At 34.7% G+C, this 16719-nt stretch overlaps 1 protein-coding gene across 2 annotated transcripts in view; it reads left to right on the top strand.

Annotated features, from left to right (window-relative positions):
* Positions 1 to 15612, top strand: part of BBS2 (Bardet-Biedl syndrome 2) — a 54007-nt gene extending 38395 nt beyond the window's left edge. For both annotated transcript variants that reach the window (XM_031954535.1, XM_012553834.3), the window contains exons 12-17: positions 895 to 1024; positions 7466 to 7597; positions 8591 to 8728; positions 8948 to 9060; positions 12296 to 12444; positions 14307 to 15612. In XM_031954535.1, the coding sequence (XP_031810395.1) occupies positions 895 to 1024; positions 7466 to 7597; positions 8591 to 8728; positions 8948 to 9060; positions 12296 to 12444; positions 14307 to 14413 (769 nt within the window). In that variant the 3' untranslated portion in view covers positions 14414 to 15612. The remainder of the gene's footprint in view (positions 1 to 894; positions 1025 to 7465; positions 7598 to 8590; positions 8729 to 8947; positions 9061 to 12295; positions 12445 to 14306) is intronic.
* Positions 15613 to 16719: the final 1107 nt, after the last annotated feature.

The following is a 16719-nucleotide window of genomic DNA, read 5'->3' as shown; positions in this document are numbered from 1 at the left end:
GTGTTATTTTGGACAAATCATTTAACCTCATTGAACCTCTGTTTCATCATCTCTAAAATAATACCTATTGTGCCTCATAGGGTTCCTAGAAGGATCAATAAGAATGTATGCAACAGTGCTTTGAAAATGACAAAGTGCTAGATAAAATCAAATCAGTTCATCAATTAGATACCTACTGAATTCAAGGTTCTGTCTGAACACTTACAAATATGAGATATACCATTATGATTGCAAGGTGTATTATTAATGTCAAGAGTACATTCCTCATTATTACAGAATGTGTTGTACATTGTAAACCTTCAGTAAATGGTTGTTGACGAGAAATGTTCAGGTCATGGAGTAAACAATCATTTCGTGAATTTTCCCATCCAGTCAAGGCCTTTTTTAAGGTCCTGTGCTTATTATATTTTCTAGAAAAATTGTGTGATTTTTCTAGAAAATGTTAACAAAGAATTTGGGTTGTTATTTTCTGTTCTTAGATCTAATGTTTGTGAGAATTTTAAGATTTTTTTTATGTGTCCTATTTACTTCTAGTTTTGGTTTTTGTGTCTGTCAGAAATGAGAAGATTCCTTTGTATTGGGGGTTATTTATTACTGAGCTATTGTTCCCCAAACTCTTAGATTTCAATTCCCTAATCAGTGGCCAGGAAAAATCTTCAATTTCACCTTACATAATTATATTTAGAAGACTATGTTGTTTGTGGGAATTGAAGACACCTATTAACATATATGGTATTTCCACACTCAAATTTACTTAAAATTGTTACCTTCTAATAGAATCATGTTGGCCCAGTGCTTTGCTATGTATTTTATTAGGACCTGGACCAAATGACATTAACGATTTAAGGTGTTAACTTTCAACATTAGCATAATCTTTTCACTTTCTTTATATAGCACTCAGTTTCATGTGTTTGAATTAACACGACAGCTCCCCCGATTTGCCATGTATGCGCTGAGCAGCCCTGACTCTATCAAAGAACCACTCAGTTTTGTTAACTTTACTGTCAGTGAACGGGTACAAAGGGTAAGCCTTCTTTTGTACATTTTACTTATATTTAGTTTGTAGTTCATTGTTTATATTCCCCCAGAAATATTAATTTCTTTTGAAATACCCTAGAGAAAGGGAAATTACTTGAGTGTGTATGTTAGTACCAGTAACAGGATGATAGAGGAGAATTATATAGCTCTTGAGATTGCCCCATTTAAATTCAGTAATTATAGTGAAAGCATTACTGAGATGTTTCTGTAACTGAAAGAAAAAAAAAATGACATTTCCCTCCAATAGATCCTACAATAATCCTTTTTAAAAATTTTTATTTTTTCTAATTACATTTACAAATTTTTAACAATCATTTTTTAAAATGTTGAGTTCTAGGGCAGCTAGATGGCATAGTGGAGAGTGTACTGGCATTGAAGTCAAGAGAACTTGAGAACAAATCTGGCCTCAGACACTTAATACTTACTAGCTGTGTGACCCTGGATAAGTCACTTGATCCCAATTGCCTTGCAGAAAACAAAAAACAACAACAAAAATTTGAATTTCAAATTCTTTCCCTCCCTCCTTTTTGAGAAAGCAATCAATTTGATGTGGTTTATACATGTGCACTCATGCAAAATCTATCTCCATATTAGCCATACTGTTAAAAGAAATCACAGATCATCCCCCCCCTAAAAAAAAAAAAAAAAAACAAACAAGAAAAAAGAGTAAAAAGAGTATGCTTGGATCTGTATTCAAATTCCATCAGTTCTTTCTCTGGAGTCCCTTTCATCATGAATCTTTTGGAGTTATTTTGGATCATTGTATTACTGAGAATAGCTAAGCCATTCACAGTTGATCATCATAATATTATGTATAATCTCATTCTGCAACAATTATTACTATAATTTTCTTTCTCTTTCCTTGTTTTACTATTCAGTAATACTAAATTATATTATACTTGAACTAATATTTCTGTATAAGTTTAATTCTTTAATATCTAAAATTGGTTCTTTAAAAAATTATATACTTCTCTCCTACATTTCTTAAAAGACAGAGAATCATAGTTCTAAGGTAGAACAAACTGTTGGAGATACACATATCATGTACTAGATCCATTATTAAGAAAATCATTGAGGGACTTGGACCTCATATCTGGGGGAAGTGGGAAGCTCACCGCCTAATGAGGATAATTGAAGAAGCACTGAACAAGTAAATGAATAAGTTATAATTTAGGTTGTGATCAATAAAATAGTAAGAATGGAATCATGAATTTTGGCAACAACCATGGTGGAATCAGTGTTGTAAGTATCGAAAGAGTTGGAATACAGCTATGGAGTTTATGAGTTGTTAATTTTATTCTGCATTTTGTTACTAGTCTTTGTTTTACAATATGTTCTACAGCATATGTATTTTCTCTTAAGGAAATAAACATAAAAATAAGAAAACTATTCTTGACTTTATGGATTTTTTAACAGACCACTTTTATTTATATCCATTTTTCATATCTGGGCCACTTTTCATTCTTTTTTTTTTTTTTTTTTTTTTTTTTTTTTATTTAATAGCCTTTAATTTACAGGATATATACATGGGTAACTTTACAGCATTAACAATTGCCAAACCTCTTGTTCCAATTTTCACCTCTTACCCCCACCCCTCCCTAAATGGCAGGATGACCAGTAGATGTTAAATATATTAAAATATAACTTAGATACACAATAAGTATACATGACCAAAACATTATTTTGCTGTACAAAAAGAATCAGACTCTGAATTATTGTACAATTACCTTGTGAAGGAAATCAAAGATGCAGGTGTGCATAAATATAGGGACTGGGAATTCAATGTAATGGTTTTAGTCATCTCCCAGAGTTCTTTTCTGGGTATAGCTAGTTCAGTTCATTACTGCTCCATTAGAAATGATTTGGTTGATCTCGTTGCTGAGGATGGCCTGATCCATCAGGACTGGTCATCATCTAGTATTGTTGTTGAAGTATATAATGATCTCCTGGTCCTGCTCATTTCACTTAGCATCAGTTCGTGTAAGTCTCTCAGGCCTTTCTGAAATCATCCTGTTGGTCATTTCTTACAGAACAGTAATATTCCATAATTTTCATATACCACAATTTATTCAGCCATTCTCCAACTGATGGACATCCATTCAGTTTCCAGTTTCTAGCCACTACAAAAGGGCTGCCACAAACATTCGTGCACATACAGGTCCCTTTCCTTCTTTATAATCTCTTTGGGATATAATCCCAGTAGTAACACTGCTGGATCAAAGGGTATGCACAGTTTGATAACTTTTTGAGCATAGTTCCAAACTACTCTCCAAAATGGTTGGATTGTTCACAACTCCACCAACAATGAATCAATGTCCCAGTTTTCCCACATCCCTCCAACAATCATCATTATTTTTCCTGTCATCTTAGCCAATCTGACAGGTGTGTAGTGTATCTTAGAGTTGTCTTAATTTGCATTTCTCTGATTAATAATGACTTGGAGCATCTTTTCATATGACTAGAAATAGTTTCAATTTCTTCATCTGAGAATTGTCTGTTCATATCCTTTGACCATTTTCAATTGGAGAATGGCTTGATTTTTATAAATTAGAGTTAATTCTCTATATATTTTGGAAATGAGGCCTTTATCAGAACCTTTGACTGTAAAAATATTTTCCCAGTTTATTGCTTCCTTCTAATCTTGTCTGCATTAGTTTTGTTTGTACAAAAACTTTTCAGTTTGGTATAATCGAAATTTTCTATTTTGTGATCAGTAATGATCTCTAGTTCTGCTTTGGTCATAAAACCTTCCCTTCCACAGGTCTGAGAGGTAAACTATCCTATGTTCCTCTAATTTATTAATAATTTCATTCTTTATGCCTAGGTCATGAACCCATTTTGACCTTATCTTGGTGTCTGCGTTAAGTATGGATCAATGCCTAGTTTCTGCCATATTAGTTTCCAATTTTCCCAGCAATTTTATCAAACAGTAAGTTCTTATCCCAAAAGCTGGGATCTTTGGGTTTGTCAAAGACTAGGTTGCTATATTTGTTGACTGTTTTATCCCTTGAACCTAATCTATTCCACTGATCAACTAATCTATTCCTTAGCCAATACCAAATAGTTTTGGTAACTGCTGCTCTATAGTATACCACTTTTCATTCTTAGGGGCAAATTCCTCTATATAACAAGGTGGTACAATTGTTAGCTTCTTTTAAAGATACATTCCTGTATCTTGACCAAGTAGAAGCATTCCCTGAATTAGGTCCCCATTTCTTTGGTGGACTTCTTTTGGAATTCTTTTTCCCTTACTTCCCAGTGGGGTACCAATAAGGGTCTCTGGGAAATAGAGAATTCCCTTTTCTAGTACTAATGTATCTTTAATTGGACTGTTCTCTGCTCTGCACTGTCTCTGATACCCTCTCTCCCCTCTCCCCACAGTGTTTCATTTTAAGGACCGTTTTCACAGACTAGATTTTGTATATTGAAGGATAGGTGTATAGGTTTCTTGTTCAAGAAAGGTTATATATTTTTATTTTTTAAGGGGATGAGTTTTGAAAAAAATTATTTTTAACATTCATTTAAAAATATTAAGTTCCAAATTCTTTCCCTTCTTCTAGACCTTCCCCCATGCACTGAAAAGGTGAGCAATATGATATTAATTATACATGTGAAGTCATTCAAAACATACTTATTAGCCATGTTGCCAAAAAAATAAGGAAAGAAAAATAAAAAATGCTTCAAGAACAAAAGGTCAAGAATTTCAAGGGAATTAGTGAAAAAATTACAAAGGAAGATGGCCTAGCTGTACCAGATCTAAGACTATATTACAAAGCAGCAGTCATCAAAACCAATTGATATTAGCTAAGAAATAGTGTATAGTGGAGTGGATCAGTGAAATAGGTTAGGGTCACAGGACAAAATAGGCAATAACTATAGCAGTCTAGTGTTTGATAAACCCAAAGACTCCGACTTTGGGGGTAAGAACTCACTATTTGACAAAAATTGCTGGAAAAAATGAAAAATAGTATGCCAGAAAAAGTATGTCATTTTACCAACAGCTCATATCCTATGCTAAGATGAGGTTGAAATGAGTTCATGATTTGAACATAAAGGATGCTGCAAAAGCAAATTAGGAGAACAAGGGATAGTTCACCTTTCAGATCTTTGGAGAAGGGAGGAATTTATGGTCAAAGAAGAACTAGAGAACCTTATGAAATGCAAAATGGGTAATTTAGATCATATTAAATTAAAAAGTTTTTGTACAAACAAAATCAGTGCAGCCAAGATTAGAAGGGAAGTAGAAAGCTGAGAAAAAAATTTCTTACAACCTGTGTTTCTGATAAAGGCCTCAAATCTAAAATATATAGAGAATTTGACTCAAATTTATAAGAATATAAGCCATTCCCCAGTTGATAAATGGTCAAAGGATATAAATAGAAAATTTTCATATTAAGGAATTAAAGCCATTTGAAGTTATATGAAAAAATAGTCCAAATCATTGTTGATTAGAGAAGTACAAATTAAGACAACTTTGAGGTACCATGACACATCTCCCAGATTAGCTAAAATAACAGGAAAAGATAATAGATATATGTTGGAGGGGATGTGGGAAAACTGGAACACTAATATTGTTGGTGGAGTTGTGAACTGATCTAAACATTCTGGAGAGCAATTTGGAACTATGCCCCAAAAGCTCTAAGACTGTTTATACCCTTTGATCTAGCAGTGCTCTGTCTCCCAAAGAGATTAAAAGAAGGAAAAGAACCACATGTGCAAAAATGTAGCAGCTCTTTTACTGGTGGTAAGGAATTGATAATTGAGTGGATGTCTATCATTTGGGGAATGGCTGAATAAGTTATGGTATATAATATTATGGAATATTATTGTGCTGTAAGAAATGATGAGCAGGCTGATTTCAGAAAAGCCTGGAAAGACATGAACTGATGCTAAGAGAAGTGAGCAGAGCCCAGAGAACACTCATTGTACACAGTTAACAACAAAATTATGTGATGATCAACTGTGTTGGACTTGTCTCTTTTCAATAATGAAGTGATTGAAGGTAATTCCAATAGACTTATGATGGTAGGTATCATTCATATACAGAGAGAGAACTGTGAGGACTGACTGTGAATCGAAGCATAATCTTTTTCATTTCTTTCTTAATGTTTGCTTGTTTTTTCCTTTTGCTCTCTTTCAATCTGATTATTAATTTTTTGCGCATAAAAATATGTGTAGAATAATTGTACACATTTAAACCTGTCTCGGGTAGGAGGGAGGAGAGGGAGAAAAATTTGAAACACAAGGTTTTGTGAAGATGATTGTTGAAAACTATCATTGCATGTATTTGTAAAGATAAAAGACGATTAAAAAAAAAGTATGCTTCAGTCTGCCCTCAGTTCATCACTTCTGGGATTGAATAGCATTTTTCATCATGTTTCATTTGGAAATGTCTTGGATCATTGTATTAAACATAGTAGTTAAGTCTTTATTGCTGTTACCGTGTACAGTATTCTCCTGGTCCTGCTCACTTCATTTTGCATTAATTCATGTAAGCCTTGCCAGGTTTTGTTGTACTCTTCCTGCTCTTTATTTTTAATGGCATGGTAGTATTCTATCACAATCATATACCACAACTTGTTCAGTCATTTCTCAATTGAGCATTCCCTTAATATACATTTCTTTGTCATCACAAAAAAGAGCTGTTATACATATTTTTGTACACATTTTTCCTTTTATTTTTTTGGAATACAGACCTAGTACTGGTATTATTGGGTCAAAGAATATGCACAGGTTTATAGCCCTTTGGGCATAATTCCACATTTTCACTAGAATGGTTGGAACAATTCATAACTCCAACAATGAATTATATCCTATTTTTCTATATCCCCACCAGCATTTGTCATTTGCCTTTTCTATTATGTTAAGAATGGCTATAATCTGCATCATAACATAGTATTTTTACCATTTTTGTTGTTGTTGCTTTTTGTTTTCTTTCCCATTTTTTTCCTTTTTGATCTGATTTTTCTTGTGCAGCATGATAATTGTGGTAAAATGTATAGAAGGATTTGCACATGTTTAACATATATCACTTGGATTACTTTGTTGTCTAAGAGAGGAGGTAGTAGAAGGGAGGGAGAAAAAAAAATTTGGAATACAAGGTTTTCCAAGGATGAATGTTGAAAACTACATGTATTTTGAAAATAAAAAGCTAAAACAGAGTTGGCCCCTAGGGGGAGTGCAGGTGTAAAGACAACTCACTGGCAAAGCTTCCTGACAATCCAAGTTTAAGAGCATGTTTTTCCCAAGAGGCATTTTAATCCTTCAGTTTCAAAGAACTTTCCCATTGTGTCCATCCACACTCATTCTTCTGGGAAATAAACTAAACTTAATTGCAAAAAGAAAAGAAAAGAAAAGAAAAAGCTAAAGAAAAGAATGGCTATGTATTTCTAAAACAGATATTTCATTTTATTACATGTTTTTTAAGGTTGTCTTGTGGCTGAACCAGAACTTCCTGTTACCTGACGATAGTGAAATTCAAAGTGCTCCGTTCCAAATCTGTTTCACATCCCTACGAAATAATGGACATCTCTGTATAAAAATAAAACCAAGTGGAGAGGTGATAACTGCATAATTACCTTCTTTCTGGTTATCCAGTCTTTTTTAGAATGAGGACATTGTCCTGGTGAGGCACTGGAAAACAAGTGAAAGTACCATAAAGAGAAGTCTTTCTGTTACAAGCTTGCTATTTATTTCTTTGACATTGAAGTTAGAATCTAAAACATTTGTATTTACAGGAGGCAGAGGGCCAGGTTAAGGGGCCAGCTCTGCCCTCGTGTCTGAAGCCCTGGATAGTGATATGGCAGCTATTTGAGATTATGGTGAGGACAGGGGCAGTCTCATGGCCATCACTTAAAATTGGCTTATATGTTATTGCTATCGTTGCCAGCCTAAATGTTGGCACACTAAATGTCTTACTTTTTTCATAGCTCTCATGAGAATATTGTATCTATCTCACAAAAGATTTTCAGTTCTAGAGGATGACAATAAAGGAGATGCTAGGAGAAAAGCATAGAGGTAGAAAAGATGAAGATAACAGAAATAGGGTTTAAAATGTAAAGGACCACAGCTGTCTTATTTTTGTTTTAATGATAGAAAATTGGCCAGTAAGTCAGGATCCAGCAATGTAAATACATCCATCAGGCAGTCAGTTAATAAACATTTATTAAGTGCCTGCATTATGGTAAGAACTGTACTGAAGGTTTGGATACAAGAAAGGCAAAAACCCATCCTTTCCCTCAAGTTGCTCAGTTTTATGGGGAAAAGACATATATAAAGAAGTACAAGCTGGGGGATAGGGAAGGTTCCTGTTAATGAGACGTCATGAAGTCCTGTAGTCCTGTAGTCCTGTAGTCAGGGGAGAAATGATGAGGTGGCTGCCATTGACCCCCATTTTAAATAGAGGATCTGGAAGAAGCTCCTCAATGTCTTCCCTCCACCTTCCATATTGGAAGGTGCTGTGCATTGTGTGGCATCTAACAGGTGTTTGGTATATGTATAAGTTTTAAGAAGGAAAATGCCAAATCTGATATACCAATTTTTATCCTGTTAGATAACTGTCAATACTGATGATATTGATCTGGCTGGGGATATCATCCAGTCTATGGCTTCCTTTTTTGGTATTGAAGATCTTCAGGTAGAAGCTGATTTCCCTGTCTACTTTGAGGAGTTACGGAAAGTACTAGTTAAGGTATGGACCCACAGTAACAGCATTTGGGAGAATTTTTTAACTTGTCATTTGGAATGTGTCAGTTATAAGATATTTACATAAGTGAATCTTGCTGACTGTGAAAAGGGAAAAGAGATGTTTGCCTCTTTAGTAGGCAAAGCTGATTTCAGAATTATTTACATTTGGTCTTTGTAGAATAAGTTAGTCTTTCAATAAATCTACAATTGTTCATTTTGCCAGGTGGATGAATATCATTCTGTGCACCAGAAACTCAGTGCTGATATGGCTGATCATTCCAATTTGATCCGTAGTTTGTTGGTCCGGGCTGAGGATGCACGTCTTATGAGGGACATGTGAGTAGTCACTATGGCAAAAAAGACTGTTAGTATTTTAGAAAATGTGTGCAATCATTGTTTCCATCTAAAATGTTTCATATGTCACATGTCACTTGCCTCATAGAGGTTTCTTCAATGAAATATTTATCCAGTGATTGTTTAGGTGAGTTTTAAGGAACTAAAATTTATCAGATAGCTACTTGTGCAATTCCTTAAGATTGCAGCTTCATAAAGTTGAAGGAGCAAACACTCCTTTAACAACTTACTGATATTTCATAGGTATTTAGATGGATCCAGGATCATAAGAATGTATTGATTTGAAATTCCCTCCTCTAATGCAGATCACAACTCACGCATGCCCGCTCATCTTGTGCCATTCTTGTTCATCTGTCCCAATAAATGGAACATAAGCTGCAGACTTTGGTGGTACTGTGTTTTATGGATTTCAGTGGAACATCTAGCCACCCATCTGCTCTCTGTCACTATTTGCTCACCTCCTTTTATAGGCATACATATCCTAGATGATGCTTTTTTTTTTTTTTTTGAGGAGGGGCCCCTACATCTTAATCATATGCTAATGCTGTTAATATGTTAGATTACTTATATTCACTATATTGGGTCTCTTAAAATTAAAATTCTTCTCAGAATGTAGCATTCCATAGAAAGGCAGTGTGTAAGACATAAAAGAGATTTTTGGACTGGGTATCAAGAAAATGGATTCATAATTCATTTTAGACACTATGTGGCTATGAACAAGTATACTTTAATCTCAGTCTCAATTTCTTCATTTGGAAAATTGATATTATATAAATATCACAGTATCTGTTTCACAAAGTTGTTGTGAAGCTTCAATGAGATAATTTGCAAGCTTTAAAAAATGATGATAATTATTCTCCATCATTTATAGTTATATTGCATCCAAAGGAGAATATGAGTGTTAAAAAGAAGGGACTTGGCAAAAAAAAAAATCCCTACTTATTATTAGATTGTGAAAAGCACTAACAATTTTCTAAATGCAATTCAACTCCTCCTCCTCTTCTTCAGTTATTCACCCAGTTTACCCATTCTTCTGTAGTTTCTGTCAAAAATATATTTAATGATACTTGTAACTACATTCACTTGATTTTTCATGTATAGTTTACTAAGATGAATTATTCTGGTGGTTGGAAATGTCACTGGGGATGCATTATAAGATTTCAGAGCTCAATACAATTAGTTTAGTGTTATCTATCATTAGAATTGTCCAGTGACCCCACAATCTATAAGGAATCCATTTTAAATAGCAACTGAGGCAAAAAATCCCAGTCTTACATTTTGGTATTGTCATGTACTGTCCAAATAAGAGCATGGATTCCTTATAGATTTGTATTATTTCAAGATCAGATGTAAAGTCTATTAGCATTTAAAGTATTTCACAGCTTGGTCCTTTCCTACCTTTCATTTATCTTATGTTATGCCCCTCTTTACACACACTCTGATCAGTCCATCTTTTCTCTCTCTTTGACTGTTGCTCACACTTGGAATGTCCTTGCTCCTAAATTCTTAGTCTTGGAATCCCTAAGCTTGAGTATCATCTCTTCCAAGAAGCCTTTTTTGCATTTTTCAGCAGTTAATGCCATTACCTCTAAGGTGGTCTTTCCTTTGTTCAATTGTTTCCCCCTTTTGAATGTGAACTTTTTGAGAGCATGGGCTGTTTTTGCCTTTTTTGTATTTCCGAAGTAAGTACATAAATTCTGGTTGATTAATTGCCTGAATGATTGATCTTTACACATTCTTAGAAGGTAACCTTGGTGGAATAAAATCATTAAGGTCTTGTTTTTCTTGATGAGCTACTTTTGTGTAACCAATAAACACTAAACTTGGGAAAATCTTGTACTTTTAATTTTAGTTACAATTAGTGGTACTTGTGCCAAAGCTTTAAATTTTATGTAATCAAAATTGTCCAGTTTTACTTTCTGAGATTCTTCTGTTCCTTAGTCATGAACTTTTGCTCTATTCATAAATCTATCAAGTAATTGCTTTGTGAGGCAACTAGATGGTTCAGTGGATAGAGCACCAGCCCTGAAGTCGGGGAGGACCTGAATTCAAATTTGATCTCAGATATTTAATACTTCCTGGCTGTGTAACCCTGGGCAAGTCACTTAATCCCAATTGCCTCAGCAAAAAAACCAAAAAACCAACCCCCCCCCAAAAAAAAAAAAAATTTCTTTGCTTGCTTGTCTCCTTTATTCTGAATGTCACCCTTTATGTCTAAGTTATGCTGCCATTTAGAATAAATCTTGTTTATAGTATAAGATGTAAAGTTTATACCTAATTCCTGGCCATTTGTTTTCCAGTTTTCCCAAAAAGTTTGCCAAATAGTGATTGTTTTTACCTCAGTAGCTAGGATCTTCCATTCTATCAAATACTAGACTACTGGCCTTGTTTGCCTCTGTATGTTCAGTTCCTTTGATAGACCTGTTTTTTGTCTGTTTAAAAACTAAACAGGCCTTTTTCTCAACCCTGGTTCTTTTTAGTCTCTTTGTAGCACTTGCAATTACTTTCTGGTGACTACTTTCTCCTTGTTGGATTTTCATGACATGTTTCTTTCCTAGTTCTGAATGACTCTCCTTTGCAGATTCTTCTTCCATATCACACCCTCCAACTATCCCCCTAGGCTTATATTTTGGGTTCCCCATTTCTTTTCACTGTTCTCACTTGATAGCACTCATCTCTGTGGAAATGGTTGCTTATCTTTCTCTAACCTTATATAGCTGTATTGGAATATATTTGTCTTTCTAGCCCTGATCTCTCTCTTGGGCTCCAGTCCTGCATTACCAATTGCCTTTTAGACATGTAATATTGAATGATCTCCATCTCAAAGTTAACGTGTCTTAAACAAAACTTAGTATTTAGAACTTTTCCCCAAAACTGCACACTTTTCAAGCTTCTATGTTTTTATACTTCTTTTGGGTACTTTATACTTTTGGTATAACTTCTTTGCTGAGGTACAAAAGTATCATCTTTCTGTTTTCTGAATTAGGACAAGAGCTAACAAAACATATGTTGCCTTTTCCCCATTATCTTAGAATGTAAATTTTCTTTGAGATAATTTTGTAAGACTTGCAGGTCACCAAATGCAGTGAATCCATTTTAATGAAACTCTTGCTAAGATTAGTGTCTTTTTATCCTCTTAATTTTTAAGAATTTTGTTCCCCTCTTGTCTGCCACATTGAAGATGGATTGACAGTAATATTTCTGTTAATTCATATAGGAAAACAATGAAGAAACGCTATGTGGAACTTTATGACCTTAACAAGGATTTGTTAAATGGTTATAAAATTCGCTGTAACAACCATACAGAGCTTTTAGGTAACCTAAAAGCAGTAAACCAAGCTATACAAAGAGCTGGTCGTCTTCGAGGTAAGTCTGATTTTTGTGGCCATCCGTTTTTGTCGTACCCACCCTCAAAAATCATTGTTACTGACTGAAGTCATTCCTCCAGAGGTCAGCTTTCTGCTGGTTATCAAATGTCCAATAAGCCCAAGTTATTTTATTTTAAATTTTAATAGCTTTTTATTTATAAGTTATATGCATGGGGTAATTTCACAGCATTAATAATTGCCAAACCTTTTGTTCCAATTTTTCCTCTCCTTCCCCCCACCCCCTCCCCTGGATGGCAGGATGACCAATACATGTTAAATGTGTTAAAGTATAAATTAAATACAAAATAAGTATACATGTCTAAACTGTTATTTTGCTGTACAAAAAGAATTGGACTCTGAAATATTGTACAATTAGCCTGTGATGGAAATCCAAAATGCAGGCAGACAAAAATATAGGGATTGGGAATTAAATGTAATGGTTCTTAGTCATCTCTCAGAGTTCTTTTGCTGGGTGTAGCTGGTTCAGTTCATTACTGCTCCATTGGAACTGATTTGGTTCATCTCATTGTTGAGGATGGCCACGTCCATCAGAATTGATCATCATATAGTATTGTTGTTGAAGTATATAATGATCTCCTGGTCCTGCTCATTTCACTCAGCATCAGTTCATGTAAGTCTCTCCAGGCCTTTCTAAAATCATCCTGCTGGTCATTTCTTACAGAACAGTAATATTCCATAATATTCATATACCACAATTTATTCAGCCATTGACGGGCATCTACTCAGTTTCCAGTTTCTGGCCATTACAAAGAGGGCTGCCACAAACATTTTTGTACATGTGGGTCCCTTTTCCTCCTTTAAGATCTCTTTGGGATATAAGCCCAGTAGAAACACTTCTGGGTCAAAGGGTATGCACAGTTTGATAACTTTTTAAGCATAGTTCCAAACTACTCTCCAGAATGGTTGGATATATTCAGTTTCACCAACAATGTATTAGTGTCCCAGTTTTCCCACATCCCCTCCAACATTCCACATTATCTTTCCCTGTCATTCTCGCTAGTCTGACAGGTGTGTAATGGTATCTCAGAGTTGTCTTAATTTGCATTTCTCTGATTAATAATGACTTAGCCCAAGTTATTTCTGCAGAACAGGCCAAAGCTTAGTTCCAAAGAAACAACTAGAGAAGTATACTTTTAAAGTCAGTACGATTTTAAAACATAAATACCTGTATTTCAGCCCTACCATGTTGAAGGATATGTTTTATATGAGTCAAAAATTAAATGATGACAATGTACTTTAAGTAGAAATAGCTTTATTGTTTGAAGTTCTTCAAAGTATGTACATTGTGATAGAAGTAATGAGCTTGAATCCCAGCCCAGACACTTTGGCAGACTTATTAGTTGACATGCGACTTTTCACTTTCAACAGTAGGGAATATTTGGACCAGATTTGTTTATTTTGGGAGATATTTTTTTTTTATCAACCTTACACGTTATGAAAATATGTCTTAAAAACTGGAATATTCTAAAATTGATCGTTATTCTCTGATATATGCCAAGGAAAGAAAACTCAAACTAGATTTCCTGTTAGGTATTTTCTGATTTCAAGTAAGTCCTAGGATAATTGTAAGTATTTCATCATACAATCTTTATAAGGTACTTTGGCATAAGGAAAGAGGAGCACTGGACTTGGAGTAAAACTTAGGTTCTAGTAATGGCACTGCCCCTTCTGACTTTGCTCAAATTAGTGCATCTTTTGGAACTGAGTATCCTGATGTGGAAAAGAAGTTTGGACTATATGTCTCTAAAGAAGGTCCTTTCAGGTGCTAAATCTTATTAAACTTCCCAGTTTTGATTTAAAGGCTCATGTTCTTTAATAATAACTTTTTTCTTTTTGCAGTTGGAAAACCAAAGAACCAGGTGGTTAGTGCTTGTCGAGATGCAATTCGGAGTAACAATCTCAATGTGCTATTCAGGATAATGCGTGTGGGTACAGCTTCATCATGAGAGGTCAAAGATGATGAAATGGTACCAGTCATTGGGAGTGTTGGAGTTTTTTACCTTAGGCCCTTTAAAATTAATCCTAAAGAACTGAACATTTAAAAAAATCTTAAAATGCCATGATTATGAAACACAAAATGAACCATGCCCACGTTTCACTTGTGAAGCACCATTGCTGAAAAATATTTGCATTTTCTACTTTTAAATGCTCCATTTTCTTTTAGAAGAATACAAAATCAGTATGTAGGAGAATGAAAACTGATAGGAATATTTTGAAACTAGTTGCTTATAATTTTTTCTTCATGAAATTGTTATCTTAAAAAATGTTTAAACTTCTTTTTTTATAGCTATATCCAATTTTTATTAAAATTTAAAAGTACCTTTGTGTGTATTCTGGTTACTTGAAAATCTTAGTGCTTTTGTTTCTAAGACTTAACATGTATTTGCTTCCATTATAATTATTAAAATTGTGTTTGGAATCTCGATTATAGGAGCTCTTAGGTTTAAAGTTTTCAAACAGAATAACTTCTGCAATTGAGATTCTGAGAGTTATTTGGGGACATTGAGAGGTTAAGTGACTTTTCCAGGGTCATACAATTGGAATTTACCACAAATGGGACTTGATTTTAGACCTTTCTTTCTCTAGGAGAGCTAGCTCTGTGAAAATTAGTCTTGATTTTCTATTTTATAATTTATTTCATTGATTCTATTTAAAAAACATTATATTCTGTAATTTACATCAGCCATTTTTCTGTCTGAATGTAGAAGCTTAAGAGTACAGAAATTTAGTCTCCCTCTTAAATTAAATTCAAAGTTAAAAGAAAACTTTGAGTTATGAGTTATTTAAGAGATTCAGTACCCTTATAAAACACTTTAACTCTTGGGGAATTATTACCTCACAGCACAACCAGCATATCCATTTCATGCCCAGGAAACTTAGTATCCCTTATTAACTTCATGCCTCCAGAAACTCCATGACATCTGTGCTTTCCTTGAATGGACAAATTGGGGGCAGCTAGATGGTGCAGCAGAGCGAGTACTAGCTCAGGATTCCAGAGGACTTAAGCTTAATCAGGCTGTGTGACACTCGGCAAGTCACTTAACTGCAATTATCTTGCTTTCCAAAAAGAGTAGAGAGGCCTCATCCTTGCCAATTAAGGGTGATTTCATTCTCAGGTGCCTATGAGTCTCTTTTTGTCCACTATCAGTGCATGCAGTTGGGTCCCACAAATTCCCCAAAGCATTTATTCATTGCAGAGGAATGGCATGCGTGTGTGCTCATCTTCCTTAATTTAACCATTCATGATCCCTCCTCACCTCCATGATGTTCCCAAGCTCATAAACAAGGGCATGATTTTCTCACCTATCCCATTCTTTGTTCTATGCCTTTTTTTGTTTGTTTGTTTGTTTGTTTTTGGTAACTTTTTTAAAATAGCTTTTTATTGATAGAACATATGCATGGGTAATTTTTCAACATTGTCCCTTACACTCACTTCTGTTCCAACTTTTCCCTTCCTTCTCTCCACCTTCCTCCCTTAGATGACAGGCAGTCTCATACATGTTAAACATGTTAGAGTATATTTTAGATAGAATATATGTGTACAGATCCGTAGAGTTGCACAAGAAAAATTGGATTCAGAAAGGTAAAAAATAACTTGGGAAGAAAAACAAAAATGCAATTAGTCCACATTCATTTCCCAGTGTTCTTTCTCTGGGTGTAGCTGACTCTGTCCATCATTGATCAATTGGAACTGAATTGGATCTTCTCTTTGTCGAAGATATCCACTTCCATCAGAATACATCTCATACAGTATTGTTGCTGAAGTGTATAATGATCTCCTGGTTCTGCTCATGTCACTCAGCATCAGTTCATGTAAGTCTGTCCAAACCTCTCTGTATTCATCCTGCTGGTCATTTCTTATAGAACAATAATATTCCATAACATTCATATACCACAATCTATCCACCATTCTCCAACTGATGGGCATCCACTCACTTTCCAGTTTCTAGCCACTACAAACAGGGCTGCCACAAACATTTTGGCACATACAGATGCCTTTCCCTTCTTTAGTATCTCCTTGGGATATAAGCCCAGTAGTAACAATGCTGGATCAAAGGGTATGCACAGTTTGATAACTTTTTGAACATAGTTCCAAATTGCTCTTCAGAATGGTTGGATCGGTTCACAACTCCACCAACAATGCATCAGTGTCCCAGTTTTCCCACATCCCCGCCAACATTTGTCATTATCTTTTCCTGTCATTCTAGTCAATCTGAGACGGTTGTAGTGGTATCTCAAGAGTTGTCTTAAT

This window comes from Sarcophilus harrisii, chromosome 2 (assembly GCF_902635505.1).
Source record: "Sarcophilus harrisii chromosome 2, mSarHar1.11, whole genome shotgun sequence".
In the NCBI taxonomy this organism is placed as follows: domain Eukaryota; kingdom Metazoa; phylum Chordata; class Mammalia; order Dasyuromorphia; family Dasyuridae; genus Sarcophilus; species Sarcophilus harrisii.
Note: the sequence above shows the minus strand (reverse complement) of the source record. Positions and strands in the feature narration are given on the sequence as shown.